At 51.8% G+C, this 13,966-nt stretch overlaps 8 protein-coding genes across 8 annotated transcripts; 4 read left to right on the top strand and 4 right to left on the bottom strand.

Moving 5' to 3' along the window:
* Positions 1-538: 538 nt before the first annotated feature.
* On the bottom strand, positions 539-1,566 carry COCCADRAFT_94660 (uncharacterized protein; the record flags this gene model as incomplete). The annotated part of the gene is made up of 4 exons (XM_007713557.1): positions 539-1,001; positions 1,069-1,223; positions 1,297-1,349; positions 1,407-1,566. 4 exons carry the CDS (start codon positions 1,564-1,566, stop codon positions 539-541), a joined length of 831 nt encoding a protein of 276 aa, XP_007711747.1.
* A 536-nt stretch (positions 1,567-2,102) lies between these two features.
* On the bottom strand, positions 2,103-4,752 carry COCCADRAFT_94719 (uncharacterized protein; the record flags this gene model as incomplete). The annotated part of the gene is made up of 3 exons (XM_007713556.1): positions 2,103-3,675; positions 3,727-4,632; positions 4,694-4,752. 3 exons carry the CDS (start codon positions 4,750-4,752, stop codon positions 2,103-2,105), a joined length of 2,538 nt encoding a protein of 845 aa, XP_007711746.1.
* Positions 4,753-5,341: 589 nt separating this feature from the next.
* On the bottom strand, positions 5,342-6,842 carry COCCADRAFT_94687 (uncharacterized protein; the record flags this gene model as incomplete). The annotated part of the gene is made up of 2 exons (XM_007713555.1): positions 5,342-6,233; positions 6,331-6,842. The coding sequence occupies 2 exons, from the start codon at positions 6,840-6,842 to the stop codon at positions 5,342-5,344; spliced, it is 1,404 nt and encodes a 467-aa protein (XP_007711745.1).
* Positions 6,843-7,430: 588 nt separating this feature from the next.
* COCCADRAFT_4569 (uncharacterized protein) lies at positions 7,431-9,383 on the top strand (the record flags this gene model as incomplete). Its single annotated transcript, XM_007713529.1, has 4 exons — positions 7,431-7,449; positions 7,507-8,465; positions 8,516-8,894; positions 8,944-9,383. 4 exons carry the CDS (start codon positions 7,431-7,433, stop codon positions 9,381-9,383), a joined length of 1,797 nt encoding a protein of 598 aa, XP_007711719.1.
* A 546-nt stretch (positions 9,384-9,929) lies between these two features.
* On the top strand, positions 9,930-10,379 carry COCCADRAFT_36291 (uncharacterized protein; the record flags this gene model as incomplete). The annotated part of the gene is made up of 2 exons (XM_007713554.1): positions 9,930-10,076; positions 10,215-10,379. 2 exons carry the CDS (start codon positions 9,930-9,932, stop codon positions 10,377-10,379), a joined length of 312 nt encoding a protein of 103 aa, XP_007711744.1.
* A 1,531-nt stretch (positions 10,380-11,910) lies between these two features.
* COCCADRAFT_94757 (uncharacterized protein) lies at positions 11,911-12,285 on the bottom strand (the record flags this gene model as incomplete). The annotated part of the gene is made up of 1 exon (XM_007713553.1): positions 11,911-12,285. A coding segment is annotated over one exon (375 nt), but the record flags the coding sequence as incomplete, so codon positions are not given.
* A 468-nt stretch (positions 12,286-12,753) lies between these two features.
* COCCADRAFT_25812 (uncharacterized protein) lies at positions 12,754-13,242 on the top strand (the record flags this gene model as incomplete). The annotated part of the gene is made up of 1 exon (XM_007713538.1): positions 12,754-13,242. The coding sequence occupies one exon, from the start codon at positions 12,754-12,756 to the stop codon at positions 13,240-13,242; it is 489 nt and encodes a 162-aa protein (XP_007711728.1).
* A 225-nt stretch (positions 13,243-13,467) lies between these two features.
* On the top strand, positions 13,468-13,779 carry COCCADRAFT_94683 (uncharacterized protein; the record flags this gene model as incomplete). The annotated part of the gene is made up of 1 exon (XM_007713552.1): positions 13,468-13,779. A coding segment is annotated over one exon (312 nt), but the record flags the coding sequence as incomplete, so codon positions are not given.
* Between the last annotated feature and the right edge of the window lie 187 nt (positions 13,780-13,966).

The raw sequence follows: 13,966 nt of genomic DNA, 5'->3' as shown, positions 1-13,966 counted from the left end.
GGAGCTTAGGACGGCTTGGGTGGTGCTAACGCCGGTCCTGCCACGGTTTGGTTCCCCAAGATGTTTAGGAACACGTTGGCTACAATCCAATGGCTGTGAGTAGTCGCACGTGTTCGGTTATTTGAGTGGCGCAAGTAGGAGATCTCATGAATATCAGCAAATGCAAAGGATAACCCAAGGCAGCAGTGCCTAGAATCACAATCTCATCGTCATGAACGTCTTTAGTATTTCCAACCTAGGGTCGCTATCTAGATGCGAAACCCACAGTCTAAGAAACACACAGGGAATACAAGTGATAAAACCCCAAGCCCACCTCCAACTTATCTGTACAAGTACAAAGAATTCATCCGTTACATATCTGCATTCTTCGTTCCAAAGCGTAAAGTGCAGGCTTTTATATAAGTGGCACCAAAACATGACGAGACATTGCAAGAATGCGTGTGTTTGATGATCAAATGTAGGCATACTTCGTAGCGCCACGTTGATCCATATCTCCCAAGTCCAGCACCGGAGCCTTGGCCAAAAGGCAAGCGCAGATCTAGTTCTTGAGACCGATCTTGTTGAGCAGGCTGCCCGACTGTCCGCCAATCATGGCCTTGTTGTCAAAAACCTTGAGCAAGCTCTTCCAAACCTGTCCGGGCTCTTGGCTTGCGTCGATGGGCTTCCAGATACCCGTCTTTTGATAGTATGCGACGACTGGCGCAGTCTGGGCGTGGTAGGTCGCAAGGCGCTTCTTGAGAGTTTCCGCGTTGTCATCGGAGCGCTGGATGAGCGGCTCACCAGTGATGTCGTCGGTCATGGGCGTCTTGGGTGGGTTGAAGATCTTGTGGTAGGAACGGCCAGACGCGGGGTGAACAAGGCGGCCGGTGATACGCGAGACGAGCAGACCGTCGTCGATTTGCAGTTCAACTGCATGTTGGAGGGGCTTCTTGGTTGCGGCAAGCATGCCATCAAGCTTCTCGGCTTGAGTAACTGTTCGTGGGAAACCGTCGAGAATGAAGCTGTTAATAGTAGCCTTAGTATACGCTCGCAATGGATGCTTCAATCGAACACCAGGGTAAAACCTACCCTTTAGCACACTCCTGGTTGCTCTCAAGTTCTGTCTTGATCATGTTGATCATGATCTCGTCGCTAACTAGGCCACCGGCATCCATGATCTTCTTCGCCTCCCGGCCGAGGGCTGTCTTCGCTGCGACTTGCGCACGCAGCATGTCTCCAGTAGCCTACATATTGTCAGCATGTCCCTCTTTCTTTGTGCCACGTAGCATATGATGTAGTAGATGATGCATAACGTACGAGATGGCATGCGCAGAACTTCTCCTTAATTCGCGGTGCTTGTGTGCCCTTGCCTATGCTCTGTGTAAGCCACATGCCACATTTTGACTATCCTCGGCATGTCATCTCACCAGCACCCGGTGGTCCCATAAGGATCATCCTTATGCTTTCTTGGGATGGCGATTGTCCGCCATGGCCAGACAACTTGTTCTCCAGCTCAGCGATGCGCTTCTCGAGGCGGTTGACGGTGCTCTTGAGGTCATCGACCACGGTATCTGTTAAGGGTGCCATTGCGCCGGATGTGAAGAGATTTGTCGTGATGGAACGAAGGGAAAAGGATGGGACGAGGAAGACGAGGGAGACACGCGATCCGGAGAGGATAAAGCACGGCTAGTCGCGCAATGGCAATGGACAGTCGCAAGTATGGGTGAGGTGGAGTTCAAGGTCGCTCGTCGCTCGGTTGTTGGCAGGTCCAAGCTTCTGTACGGGAAAATGGTCCCTTCTGCCCGATCCTCGGTGCCGTCACATTCTTAGCCCTTGGCCGGGTGATGTCAGTCGGAAAACGTGACCATGTACCTAGGCCGACAAAGCTCGGCACGGTTGCAGCAAGAAATATGCACATGCTTTCATCATAGTAGCTCACCACACCAAGCGTGGTATCCGCTCGCCCTACGTTGCACTTGAGAGCCCGCCGCATCAGCGGACGGTGAGCATGCGGGGTCACCGAACAGCACACAAACAGCACAGGTTGTAGTATCGCGCTATGAAGAGACGAGAGCGGCGTCTCTATATCCGTTTGCACATGCTTTTCAGTGCCCACAACACTACTAGTATTCGCTGCCAAGTACCTTTTTCAGCCCCTTCATCTCCACCTCATATCTCTCCACCTTGCCCTGGCTAGTCATCAGCTTGGCCAACAAGTAGGTCACCCTTCCCGCGGTTTGTGCTGGCTGGTTCCTCAGCTGGCTCAGTAACAGCAACTCATTTTCACACTTTTCAATTGTCGCACTCTCAATCTTGGTCAGATGCGTCAGGATAGCCAAGTCTAGGCGGCTCTTGAGCACCTTGTCCTCGGTCAAGCGCTTAAATGCCGGAAGATACACGGGCTTCCCAGGCCCGATGATGGAAGGCCTGCCATTTGCGCCAGAATCAATCGTGATGAGTTCTGCTTGTTCGAGAGCCCGAAGAACAGACTCGCCACCCGTCTTGAGCATGTCGTCGACAAGAATCTCATTGTATCGTAGCGATTCCTTTTTCGCAAGCTCCTTGATGAGGAACCAGGCCTGCTCAACGTTCCAGTGCCGCTTTCCATTCTCGTCTTCTGCGCCAAAGATGTACATTTTGAGGATTTCAGACGCCGATTGGTCAATGATCTCATGCACTGCTTTAGTGGGTGTCTCGCCAGTCTTAATGCGCCGTGACAGGAACTCTAGATCAGTAAGCCGCCCACCCAACAAGCCGATACAAGTGTCGAGCTCTCCAAGATCCTTGCGATGCTCTGACGGTAGCTTCTTAGGTGATCCGTCCTTTGGCATGGGATCATCGTCGACATCTGCATCAAGGTGAGTTATTACAAAGCGCTTCGCTACTTCTGGACTGCAGTCCGAGAGCGAGATTTGGCGGAACATCCGATCGGGCAAAGCTTTTGACAGTGACTTGTTGTACGCAACGTCGTTTGTCAGGAAGATGACATGAGCAATGTTTGTTGTGGTGAGTTGGGCTGCCCATTCTGCAATCTTGTCATATACGATACCGCCTTCTTGGCTCTTGTGCAGAAAGTTGTCAATCACAACCACAGGACGACGTTCTGGGTGTGCCTCAAGCCATTCGTCATCCGGTAGGTGCGCGTCCTTGTCGTTCTTGTGGCGAGTATCCAAAGCGATCTGTCTAAGAGCCAAAGTCGTAGTGTTCCAAATCTTGCTGAGCTGAGAATCGAGGGTTTCGGAAAAGCCGGTCTTGACGCCTGTGGCACCTTGTGCAGCCATATCAATCATACCACTGATGCTATTCATCCAGCTAAACACAGGCCTATAGCCAACTGACAAAGCGGCAGCGTTGATGGTAGCGATGTCTCCTCGGGCTTCTTGAATAGGTTTGCAGTCGATGACGAGTTTCACCTTCTTATCATGCAGTGCCTGATCCACCACTAGCTCACGCTTGCCAGAGCCACGGGGGCCTCGTACAATGATGAAGGTATCAGCAGTCTCCATCAGCCAGGTCTGAATCTGCTCAATGTTGTCCTTTCGGTCATCCCAGATAGCATCCATACCGTCGTCATCGTTGCGCTTCTTTCCTCCGTTGATGATGTCTGTGGCGTAGCCTTTGATCCATTGATACAACTTGTTATCTTGTATATGGAAATTTCGTGTGATGTGAGCCTTAACAAAGAACGTCCGAATGCTTTGAGTTTCTTGTTAGATTGGAGCAGGGCGGAGTAGTAAGAAGACTTACGGATCAAAAACGACAGCAACAAAACCTGCAATAAGAGCAGCCACGATGGGTATGACGATACGCGGATGGTTGATAATCCAATCTCTGATGTAGCGCGGCTTGATCTTCTGCTCATACTTGAGCCTCAAGATTGTACCTTTCTTTCCACCCCCTTCGGCTTCCGACACGAGGTATCCATGCATGCAGTTCCTTGCCATAATAGCCTTACTTATACTAGTATAGTCCAGATAAGCGAACTTTGGAAGTACTTTGGAGTCTGGAGGTTGCATGACAATATCACTCAGCTTTCCGTAGGGCCTAAAGAACTGGAAGAGTTGCTCTTGGCTCAACTCAGCTGCCTCGGTAGCAGGCGCTCCAGGTTCACCAGAGACGAATTCAACGCGTAAACGAGTGGCAGGTAGACGCATCAAATCTTCCACCCAAGGTCTTCCCTTGACTGCTTTCGCATGCATTTGATTCCACGGGCTCCACCATGGCTTCACAGGTTCGTCTTCTAAGTACTGTTGCAAGGTCTTTTCGATCTCAGAGGTTGGCGCACTTCCATCATGAGTAAACTTGACAAATGCTCCACCTTCCCGCATACGAGGGAGCACTTCGGTACCGGTAATTTGTAGATTTCGTTTGGTTTTGGCTCTTTCAATAACAGTTTTTGGATCTGTACCGGATGCGGTGGGACTAATGAGCCGATTTAGAATGCGTGGCATAGGAAGCCCCAGTATTTTGCGTATTTGGATAGGGAACACATTGTTAAAGAAGAGGATGCCCTCGTTAGGGCCAGCACTAATGTGGCCAGTGTTGTCCTCACCAGCCTGCAGACCAGTGAGGTGTTGAGTTGAGCTAGAAGATAGCCTGTATAAGCCTATCCTTGATGATCCCCATGTTGCCGCGATCCGTGGGGACACTGTCCTGATGGTTCATTAGCACTCTTACAATGATCGCCTGCTAGGATCAAATTTCTTCAGTCTACCTTATTGGTCCATGCAATGGACGGCAGCCAGCATGATGCCAGCCTGAGCGAGGTAACATCTTTGCCATTGAATTGTTACCGGGCCATGACGAGGGATGGCCCACAAAGATGTTTGAGGGGTAATGTTTGCTGCCTGCTGTTCTACCGAGTCTAGGGACAGAGGGCGCGTGACGTCACCCACCAAACCTTGGCACCTCCACCAAAAGATTGAGACGGCTGCCAACAATCTCTGAAGAACCATCAGAGGCAGAAATGAGATACTGCTGCTAGTCCTAATCGAAATTGCGCTGGGTCGTTGTCATCTGTCATGAAATTGGATGTATAGGCTAGTCTGTAGAATCATTCAAAATTTCAGCAGCATTAGAGCAATGGTCAAAATCTCTTTGGATCTACAAAAGGTACCCTGTATACCAATCCCTATGAGACTGATTTCTAATGCTGGAGTCTTCTTTGTCTTCCAATGCCGATGTGTAGTTCTAGAACATCACATCGTGCTCTCTTGAGTTCCCTGCTCTTCAGCATATTGAGGACAACACAGTCCAGGTATCAAATCCACGAGGGATCTGGGATGGACACTTGATGGAGTAAGAAAGTAAATGTGAGAGTCGCCATCAAAATTTCACTGTCTTGGATAAATGCGTATCGAGCTTAGCTAGAAACAAGCGACTTGACCATCTCAAACGGAGTAGGCCCCAGTTTCTTCAAAGTTAAGAAAGCTGTTAAGCCCACCACACCTATCCTGACAACCAGCGCTGCCGTTACAGCATGTCTGATGATGGGATAATAACCTTCTAGCATAGAATTGACTGCAGCGCCTCTAGCCATAATTTTGCTTCTGCCGCTCTGTCCCCATGTCCTTCCCACGCCCAACCCTGCTATACCCACTTCCCCCGGCTTCTCTTCTTCTTCCAAAGAACCTACAGCTTCGCTACCTATTCCGGGTAGGTCTTGTGTGGGACCCTCGCTCGTGTTTGATACACTGGACACGGCTGAGCTCATTTCCACGGCTTTCTGCTTGCGGAAGCGGTACGACATTGCCCATAGTATCACTCTGACGTCCCAACTGGTAAAGGTAGGGTACGTCCATAGCTCCAGCGCATTGTGAGGAGGTATGTGCTCGAGAAAGTCGCTTACAACGCCGAGCGTCAAGCCCCAAAGTAATAGCGGTGGTCTACGGTCTTTGGATCGCGAGGCAGGTCCTGCTAGGGCATCTCTGACAAGGCACAACAAACCCTGAGATTCGTCGTCGATGGGTATAAAGTCTGGGATAGTTGCGCAATGTGTCGAGTTTGCGGGGACCAGGTGAATGGCTGCGAACATCATTTTGCTTAGCATGGCCTGCAGGAACCAGCGCTTGATACCTAATTCCGACTTTGCTAGACGTGCTGAGACATCTGCGTATTCGTGTGTGCGTAATGCAGGTGAGAGAAGCGCGCGGATGGGTACCCAGTGGGAGGATGCTACCTCGGTGGGCTGCAGACGTTGTGGCGGGTAGAATGGGGAGGTCAGAAGGTAGATGTAGGGACATAGAACCATGAGCCTATGAAGCAGGATTAGCCTTGATACTCGCAATATACATTTGCCAATCCGCCGCTGCAAAGCGAGGCTGAGCTTGAGTCTACAAGAATTTAACGTACGGTACTTTACCCCAGCTCGTCGTAACAATGCGCTGAGGTAGGTTGCCCACGGCGATGGCATTGTCGGGGCTCAGATCAATACCGACTTCCTCGAGCGCTTCGCGCGCAGCTGTGACTTGGTCGTCGCTATCCTCGGGATCTCGCTTTCCACCAGGGAGCGCAACATGTCCATTCCACTTGTCACCAATCCTTGTAGCTCGCTTTATGAAAAGTAGTTCCGGGTCACCGTGCTTAACCCAGTCCTGGTTGAAGAAGGCGCTCAAAGAGGACTCAAAATCGAATTCATCTGCGGGCTTTGCGACCGAGGAGCGTCTGCGTCGCTTCGGTAGAGGACTATCGGAGCTATTGGGCCAATGTGCGTAACTGGGCTGTATGCGTAGGATCAGAGCTACCGAAGCGCGTTTCGGTAAATCTGGTGGACACGCGACGTCTGGATAGGGGTTGGCGTTGAGCTCAAGCAGTACAGATTGGAGGTGACTGACGAGATCCTCGGTATTCAGAGCCTCTGTCATGATGCTGTGGGAGTTGCACTGTGTTGGCTATATCAGCCGTGTTGTAAAGTTAGCCGTGCAACGGAGTAGTCGGTACCCGGTTGTAAGAAGTAATTCCTTTTAATGTAATCTGAGAGACTCTTGTATAGAAGAACAAAGAACGTGAGATCACGATAGAGATCAGATGTAGTATCCGAGATATACGGACCAAGACCTAACCCGCGTTATCGATAAAGTTGGCAGTCCTTTGCCATTCCGGTGATTGGCTACATGACTTCACCTTGTGTGAAAACACCAGAAACCGGAGGAAAAGCTCTTGGAGCATTGTCGACTCCTTCTTGCGACACCAGCTACAACATCATAGCAGTGATCAACGACACGGCCTGGGATAACCCCGCCGTGTTGGGTATGTAGTAGTTTGGAGAGTGGAGGAGCTTTGGCCAATCGGCCCGGCAACATGGAGGGGCAGCAAAATGAGGTCAGTCTTGAGCCCCGCGACGCCAAAAAAATCTCCACAGTCTCTTGCGCCACTGCTTTGTACCCCAGATCTGACTTTGAGCGGTCTGTAACTTTTCAATTGATTCGTAGATTCTCATACAATCAGTCAATATGGGCGGCCAAAAGACAGGTGAGCAAGATCGATAACCAAATCTAAAAAATGAAAATCATTAATGAGATGCGACAGCCATTCTGTCCGTGTACGACAAGACCGGTCTTCTTGACCTGGCCAAGGGACTGCACGAATGCGGTGTCCGCCTACTTGCGTCTGGCGGTACAGCCAAGATGATCCGCCAGGCCAACTTCCCAGTCGAAGATGTCTCTGCCATTACCAAGGCGCCTGAGATGCTCGGTGGGCGCGTCAAGACGCTGCACCCTGCTGTTCATGGCGGCATTCTCGCACGCGACCTCGACTCGGACGACTCTGACCTCTCTGCAAACAGCATCGACAAGATTGACTTTGTCGTTTGCAACCTGTACCCCTTTTCTGAGACGGTCGCTCGCATCAACGTCACAATCCCAGAGGCAGTTGAGGAAATTGACATTGGAGGTGTGACTCTGCTCAGGGCTGCCGCAAAGAACCACGCCCGCGTCACTATCATCAGCGACCCCAACGACTACCATGACCTCCTCACTGAGCTTAAGAAGAACGGCGAAGTCTCGGAGACCAGCAGGCAGCGTTATGCCCTGAAGGCTTTCGAGCAGACTTCCTCATACGATACCGCTATTTCCGAGTTTTTCAGGAAGAAGTACGCGGGCGACGGTGTCCAGTACCAGACCCTCCGATACGGTGCCAACCCTCACCAAAAACCCGCAACTGTCTCCATGGCAGAGAAGCCCCTACCATTCAAGGTGCTCTGCGGTTCTCCAGGATACATCAACTTGCTCGATGCGCTCAATGCATGGCCGCTCGTGCAGGAGCTAACCAAGGCACTGAACTACCCAGCTGCTGCCAGCTTCAAGCACGTCTCGCCTGCCGGTGCAGCCATCGGAGTCCCCCTCAGCGAGGTAGAGCGCAAGGTATACATGGTTGATGACATTGAGGGCATCGAGACTTCAGGACTGGCGCAGGCATACGCGAGGGCCCGTGGTGCCGACAGGATGTCAAGTTTTGGTGACATGATTGCTCTGTCAGCCGAGGTTGATGTGAGTAACTGTTGAATAATCGGTTTGACTCGATGACTGACGGAATACAGGTCCCAACCGCCAAGATTATCAGCCGTGAAGTGTCCGACGGTGTCATTGCTCCTGGTTACAGCGCTGAAGCCCTGGAGATCCTCAAGAAGAAGAAGGGTGGAAAGTACCTAGTTCTTCAGATGGACCCCGAATACGTCCCAGGCCCAGAAGAATCTAGGACCGTGTTCGGCATCACGCTCAAGCAGCACCGCAACGACGCCAAGATCCTTCCTTCTGACACATTCAACACAGTCATTGTGCCTAAGAACTCTCCTCCGCTACCAGAGTCAGCTCAGCGCGATCTTACCGTCGCTACCATTGCTCTTAAGTACACTCAGTCAAACAGTGTATGCTATGCGCTCAACGGCCAACTCATTGGTCTTGGAGCTGGCCAGCAATGTAAGTATTGTTCAACTCCAAAACTATAGCAGCCACTGACACGCAAAAGCACGTATTCACTGCACTCGTCTTGCTGGTGACAAAGCCGACAACTGGTGGATGCGTTTCCACTCAAAGACGCTCAACCTCAACTTCAAGAAGGGTACCAAGCGCCCCTCCAAGTCTAATGCCATTGATCTCCTTTGCTCAGGTCTCGTTCCCGAGTCAGGCATTGAGCGCGAGGACTTTGAGGCGCACTTTGAGGAGGGCCATGTGCCGCAGCCTTTCACGGCCGAGGAACGCAAGGAATGGTTGTCGAAGATGGAGAGCGTAGCAGTCAGCTCCGACGCTTTCTTCCCCTTTATCGACAACGTCTTCAGAGCGCACAGGAGTGGAGCCAAGTACATTGCTGCACCCACAGGTAGCCAGAACGATGGCGCCGTTTTCGAGACGAGTGAGAAGCTGGGCATCACCTTTGTTGAGCAGCACATCAGGCTGTTCCACCACTAAGAGGATGATAGATGGATTTGCCCAAGTGGCATATGGAGATGATGCTCATGTGAAATGACACGATAGCACAGTTGAGCTTTAGTGGGATGAACTTACGATACCTTTGAAAGTGGTTATTTCAACATTTCCTCGCGATAAAACTTTTCTTCTACTTATTCTAGTGCATTGAATACAAGTGTGTGATGAACGTCTGGCAGAGTGAGCTCATACAGGCTGATCCTCATGCGTCTGTGAAGTGGCGTCGTTTGGCGCAGTGAGGCGTGGCTGAAGGGTTGTTGCAAAGCAACATTGATGGCCAACGTTCGACGCGCTAATGTTTGCTATTTGCTGCAAACGGCAGGCGTTGTCCAGGAGACCAGCCCATTTTGGGCTAGTTCTGGGCTAGACCGCAACGCAAGGAATAGATGGAGGGCGCTTCACCTAGAATTGTTACGCTACACCGCTGCTACGAACAACTCACTGCCAACGCTTCAATCGCTTTTGGGATTGTCGAATCTGCTCATTGCGACTCTTGGGAATTGAACACTAGTCCTTGAAGACTTCAACATGTCCGCTCAGCCAGACAACCAGCAGATGGAGGGTGTCCAGGACCCCACTACCGACGTGAAGGGCAAGGGCAAGGCTCAGGAGGGCGACGCGATGGAAGAGTCCATGGATGATGACTCCAGCGATGAGTCTGGTGCCGAGGATCAGGTGCGCTCTTTTGACCCATTGTGGCCCATTTTCAGCACCAATAGCTAACACAATCGCATACAGGTCGGCGAACGTAAGCCACTCACACGCGAATACATTCGAGCCAATTCAGCAACTGACACATGAACAGCCGAAGAGCCCGATGAGGACAACATGGAGGAGATTGAGACATCCAACATCATAGGCAGCCGCACGCGCGGTAAGCACATCGACTTCAGCAAGGCCAACCAGGAGCTCGAGGGTGACGACGACGAGGATGACGATGAGGACTTTGTCGACCCCGATGACCAGATGAAGGACTAAGGGGCAGCTGTGCAAAAAAAACTCTCTTCTTTGTCTCTTGGTAAGTTTTTCGCGCCTGCTCGCCCCCCAATTCACACCGCCTTTGGCCACGCCTACTGACTTTTCGCTTCCAGTCACCCTTTGCGCAAACAACACACGTTTCGGTTATCGAAGCTCGGGTTGATTCTTGATATACATACGCAGAAAACATGCTAGGTGGCGGGGAGAGAAGAATCTGGGTCGAGACTTGGAGTCTAGGCGCGTGTACCCTTGGTTGCGAGGCGGATGGTGGGGCGACGCGAGACCCTGTGTTTTTGACGCGCAACAAAGTGCGCGACATGGACAATGGATTGGATACTCTGCGTCTGCCATAGCATCAACATAAATGATGAATGAAAGTGAATGATATATGATTGTTTCCGCAGATTGAGTGAATCCATACTGATTGTCTTGCTGTGTGAAGAAGACTACGCTCACGTATGCACACTACGAAGAATACCTCGGACCCCAAGCCCTATACATATATACCCCCAAAGCTAACGTGCTTGAATTAGTAGTGAGATGTAGTAGTACAAACAGTAGTTCCATATCTACTCTATTTTTTCCCCTACGCGCAGGCAGCTAGTTGAAACACACCCCTTCCCTTTCCCCTTGCCAGTCTGTTCTCCAAGGGGGTGGGTGCATCCAGACATGCCAGCACACACAGGCATCAACCCCGCACCTGCCAGCTGCAAAGAGACCAAGGCTGGGTTTAACACCAGAACGTCGGGCTTGCACAACGCGATATAGCCAAATATGCATGAGTGCAAGAATTTATTGATTGTATATTGATCTTACTTTGTTTTGATGTCGATGGAATGTCGATGCAAATGCTGCGACTACGATGGCGGACACAGCCCCACTAGGACTGAGCAGGGCTTCTAAAGCAAACCCTCCCCCCCCAAGTCACGGGGTATGGATATGTGGGGAGGGGGGAAGCCAGAGTCAGAGTCAGGGTCTGAAGCAGCAGGGTTATTTGGAAAAGGGGAGGGGGGAGTACGGTACACTAAACACAGCAGTCAAGGTGAGTTGTTTGGTAGTACGTTATGTAAATCGGGCTTGCGTACGCAAGCACAGCACCAAGAAGTGCAGTCTTACATGCCAAACGGGCCGGTTGGCCCGTATTGCCAAAGTCTATTTTTGCCAATGGGAGGGAAGCAAAAAAAAAAGGTGAGGCCAGGTATGTGGTAGGAAGATCTTTGTGGGATGGAGGATGGGGAACGTGGGTTGGGAATTAATTTGGCTTGATGTGCAAAGGCGTGGGGGTTGATGAATACATACTACCGATGCCTAAGAGAAAGGAAAAAAAAGATCATCTGTGGTTTTAGCTTGATTGGGTAACTCGAGTAAAGGAAGGAAAAACAGGGTCCCGTGATTTTTGCATAGGGTAGGCTTGTTAGGTTCGAGTTACTCGTTTTGTTCGTAGTGATTGTCGGGTGGAATAGGGTCGTTGCTAACAATGCACGTGATCGGGACGTGGGTGTACGTGTATTGGCAACCTTGTGCCCCACTTTTACTGGAACGATGCGATCTTGATGGCAAAATGGCAAAAGTTGCAGTTGCTAGTAAAGGGTCCAAAATTTTGGGTTACTTTTAGAGTGTAGCATGAAGTTACATGTCCTTGTACTTTGGGTATTCTCTGTTGAATTCTGCGATGGTGAGATTGCGACAGCAAAGTGACGCAGATATTTGGAACGCTCTCATTTTTTTTTCTTATTTGGGGAAAACCAAGGCATCGGGACATGAGTCCGATCTTGTCGGGCAAATCGACTGCGTTGGGTCGGGAATCAGATGTTGAAGTCGGATTCCGCCTCTGGGAGATAGGGCACGTCGGAAACCAACCACCATTTTCGACTCTTTTTGCACAAAGGCCCGAAGCGAAGGGACATAAATATTAGGTACACGAATCCTGCAGAGATTGGCCGTCGAATGGCAGTGGTGAGATTGGCACTAGATCGGGGGTGTTGAGCACAAGTGGTGTGTTTTGATTGCGTTGAAGAAATTCCTGGTATATCCGCCGGGTAACGAGTGCAAGCTGGGTGCGGGCACAGGCGACATCGGCCAGACGAGCAGAACAAAGGTCTGCGTGTTCTCGTGACTCGTCTCCCGCTACGTGGTGCCGGGCTGCAGGCAGTGTCTGTTCCGATCTGTTCCGAGCATGATGCGGACACTGTTGCTTGGTGGCCAGCGGGCAGCAGCAGCCGTGGCGGGCCGGTCAGAATGGCCCAATGGGTTGGATCATGTGAGGGAAGGACAAGCAGAAGGCATCTTTTGCAGAAGCCCAAGGCTGCGACTAGGTGGGTGATGTTCACTGCAATCTGCGCTGCAATGATGTCGTCGACTGCGCAGTCAAGCAATGAGGGCGGAAGCTCCGCCGCGCACGGGCGGGGTTATATCTTGTCCCGTCCAACGAGGGGCGAGAGAAGGAAGGGGGCAGCGCAAGCTCCCGCCCCGGAGATGCTTGGGCGCAGATAAGATGAGACATGACCCTTGGGAATTACGACAAAATGGTCGAGGCGAGGCCGGCGGCCCAATTGGCGCGGGCGAGATTCAGATGATGCGGCACATGCAACCGTCTGGTCATCCGCAGCCAACCCAGCCAACCCGACCAACCCGACCTTCGGAGGCCAGCCTGCCACTGCACAGATGCACAGACGAACGCCTGCAGGGCGGTCGGCCCCCGCCGCCCAATCACGCCCACGGTTATCGTCATGGAGCGGCAGAAAAACCGTGGGGTAGGCCAATTTTCCCATGCACAACCCGCCGCAGAGGTCGTCGCTATACTACAGTATCCACACACGACCAGCTCTGCCAACCTTCCGCCACGCCGCGGCAGACGCTGTGAGAAACAATGCCTCGCAGGCTGACCTCAGGTTGGCAGTGGCGAGCTGCAGACACTCGTGGGCTTATATCGAAAAAATAAAATAAAAACAAGTAGACGCTGAGAATTGCAATTTCATGTGCCGTACTTGGTGAAAGAGGCGGGGGCGTCATCTCACAACCACATGCAAACAGAGCACCAAGGCATCAACCCACCCCCAGCACCAGGCACTCCCCAGTCTGCAGCGGCAAAGAGACCGACCCGACCGACCGACAAGGCCTACAACTGACAGCAGAAACGCCTCCCTCGACGCGCTTCTGGCCCCGTCATTGGACACTGTCAAGTCGACTTGCTAGCGCATTGGGAAAATATCCACCCCACCACCAGCCCTCCGCCCTCTTATTCATAAGTACTCCCTCCCAACCAGCCGCGCCCTTTGCCCTCCCTCTCTCTCCCTTCTTGTCCTGTACTCTCTCCAGCACAATCGCTACAATCTACTTGCAGGAACACCGCGCGCCGACTACACGGCCAGTTCCATTAGTCTCCACATCGAGTAAGTGAGTGCTCTGCCTCCCATGTCTACGCCTGCTGCACCCACCCACCCATCCGCGACCATACATTGTGCTTTTCCACCGCCACTCCGGCCTGGCTTGTATTAGCCACCATCCTACTGCACTTTGGGCTGCTACCCCGCGTGAGCCCATTCGCTGCCTCCCTTATCAGCACATCCTCTGCTTGGATACCCCAT

This window comes from Bipolaris zeicola, assembly GCF_000523435.1.
Source record: "Bipolaris zeicola 26-R-13 unplaced genomic scaffold scaffold_63, whole genome shotgun sequence".
Classification (NCBI taxonomy): domain Eukaryota; kingdom Fungi; phylum Ascomycota; class Dothideomycetes; order Pleosporales; family Pleosporaceae; genus Bipolaris; species Bipolaris zeicola.
The sequence above is the reverse complement of the archived record's forward strand: the minus strand, read 5'-3'. Positions and strand labels throughout refer to the sequence as shown.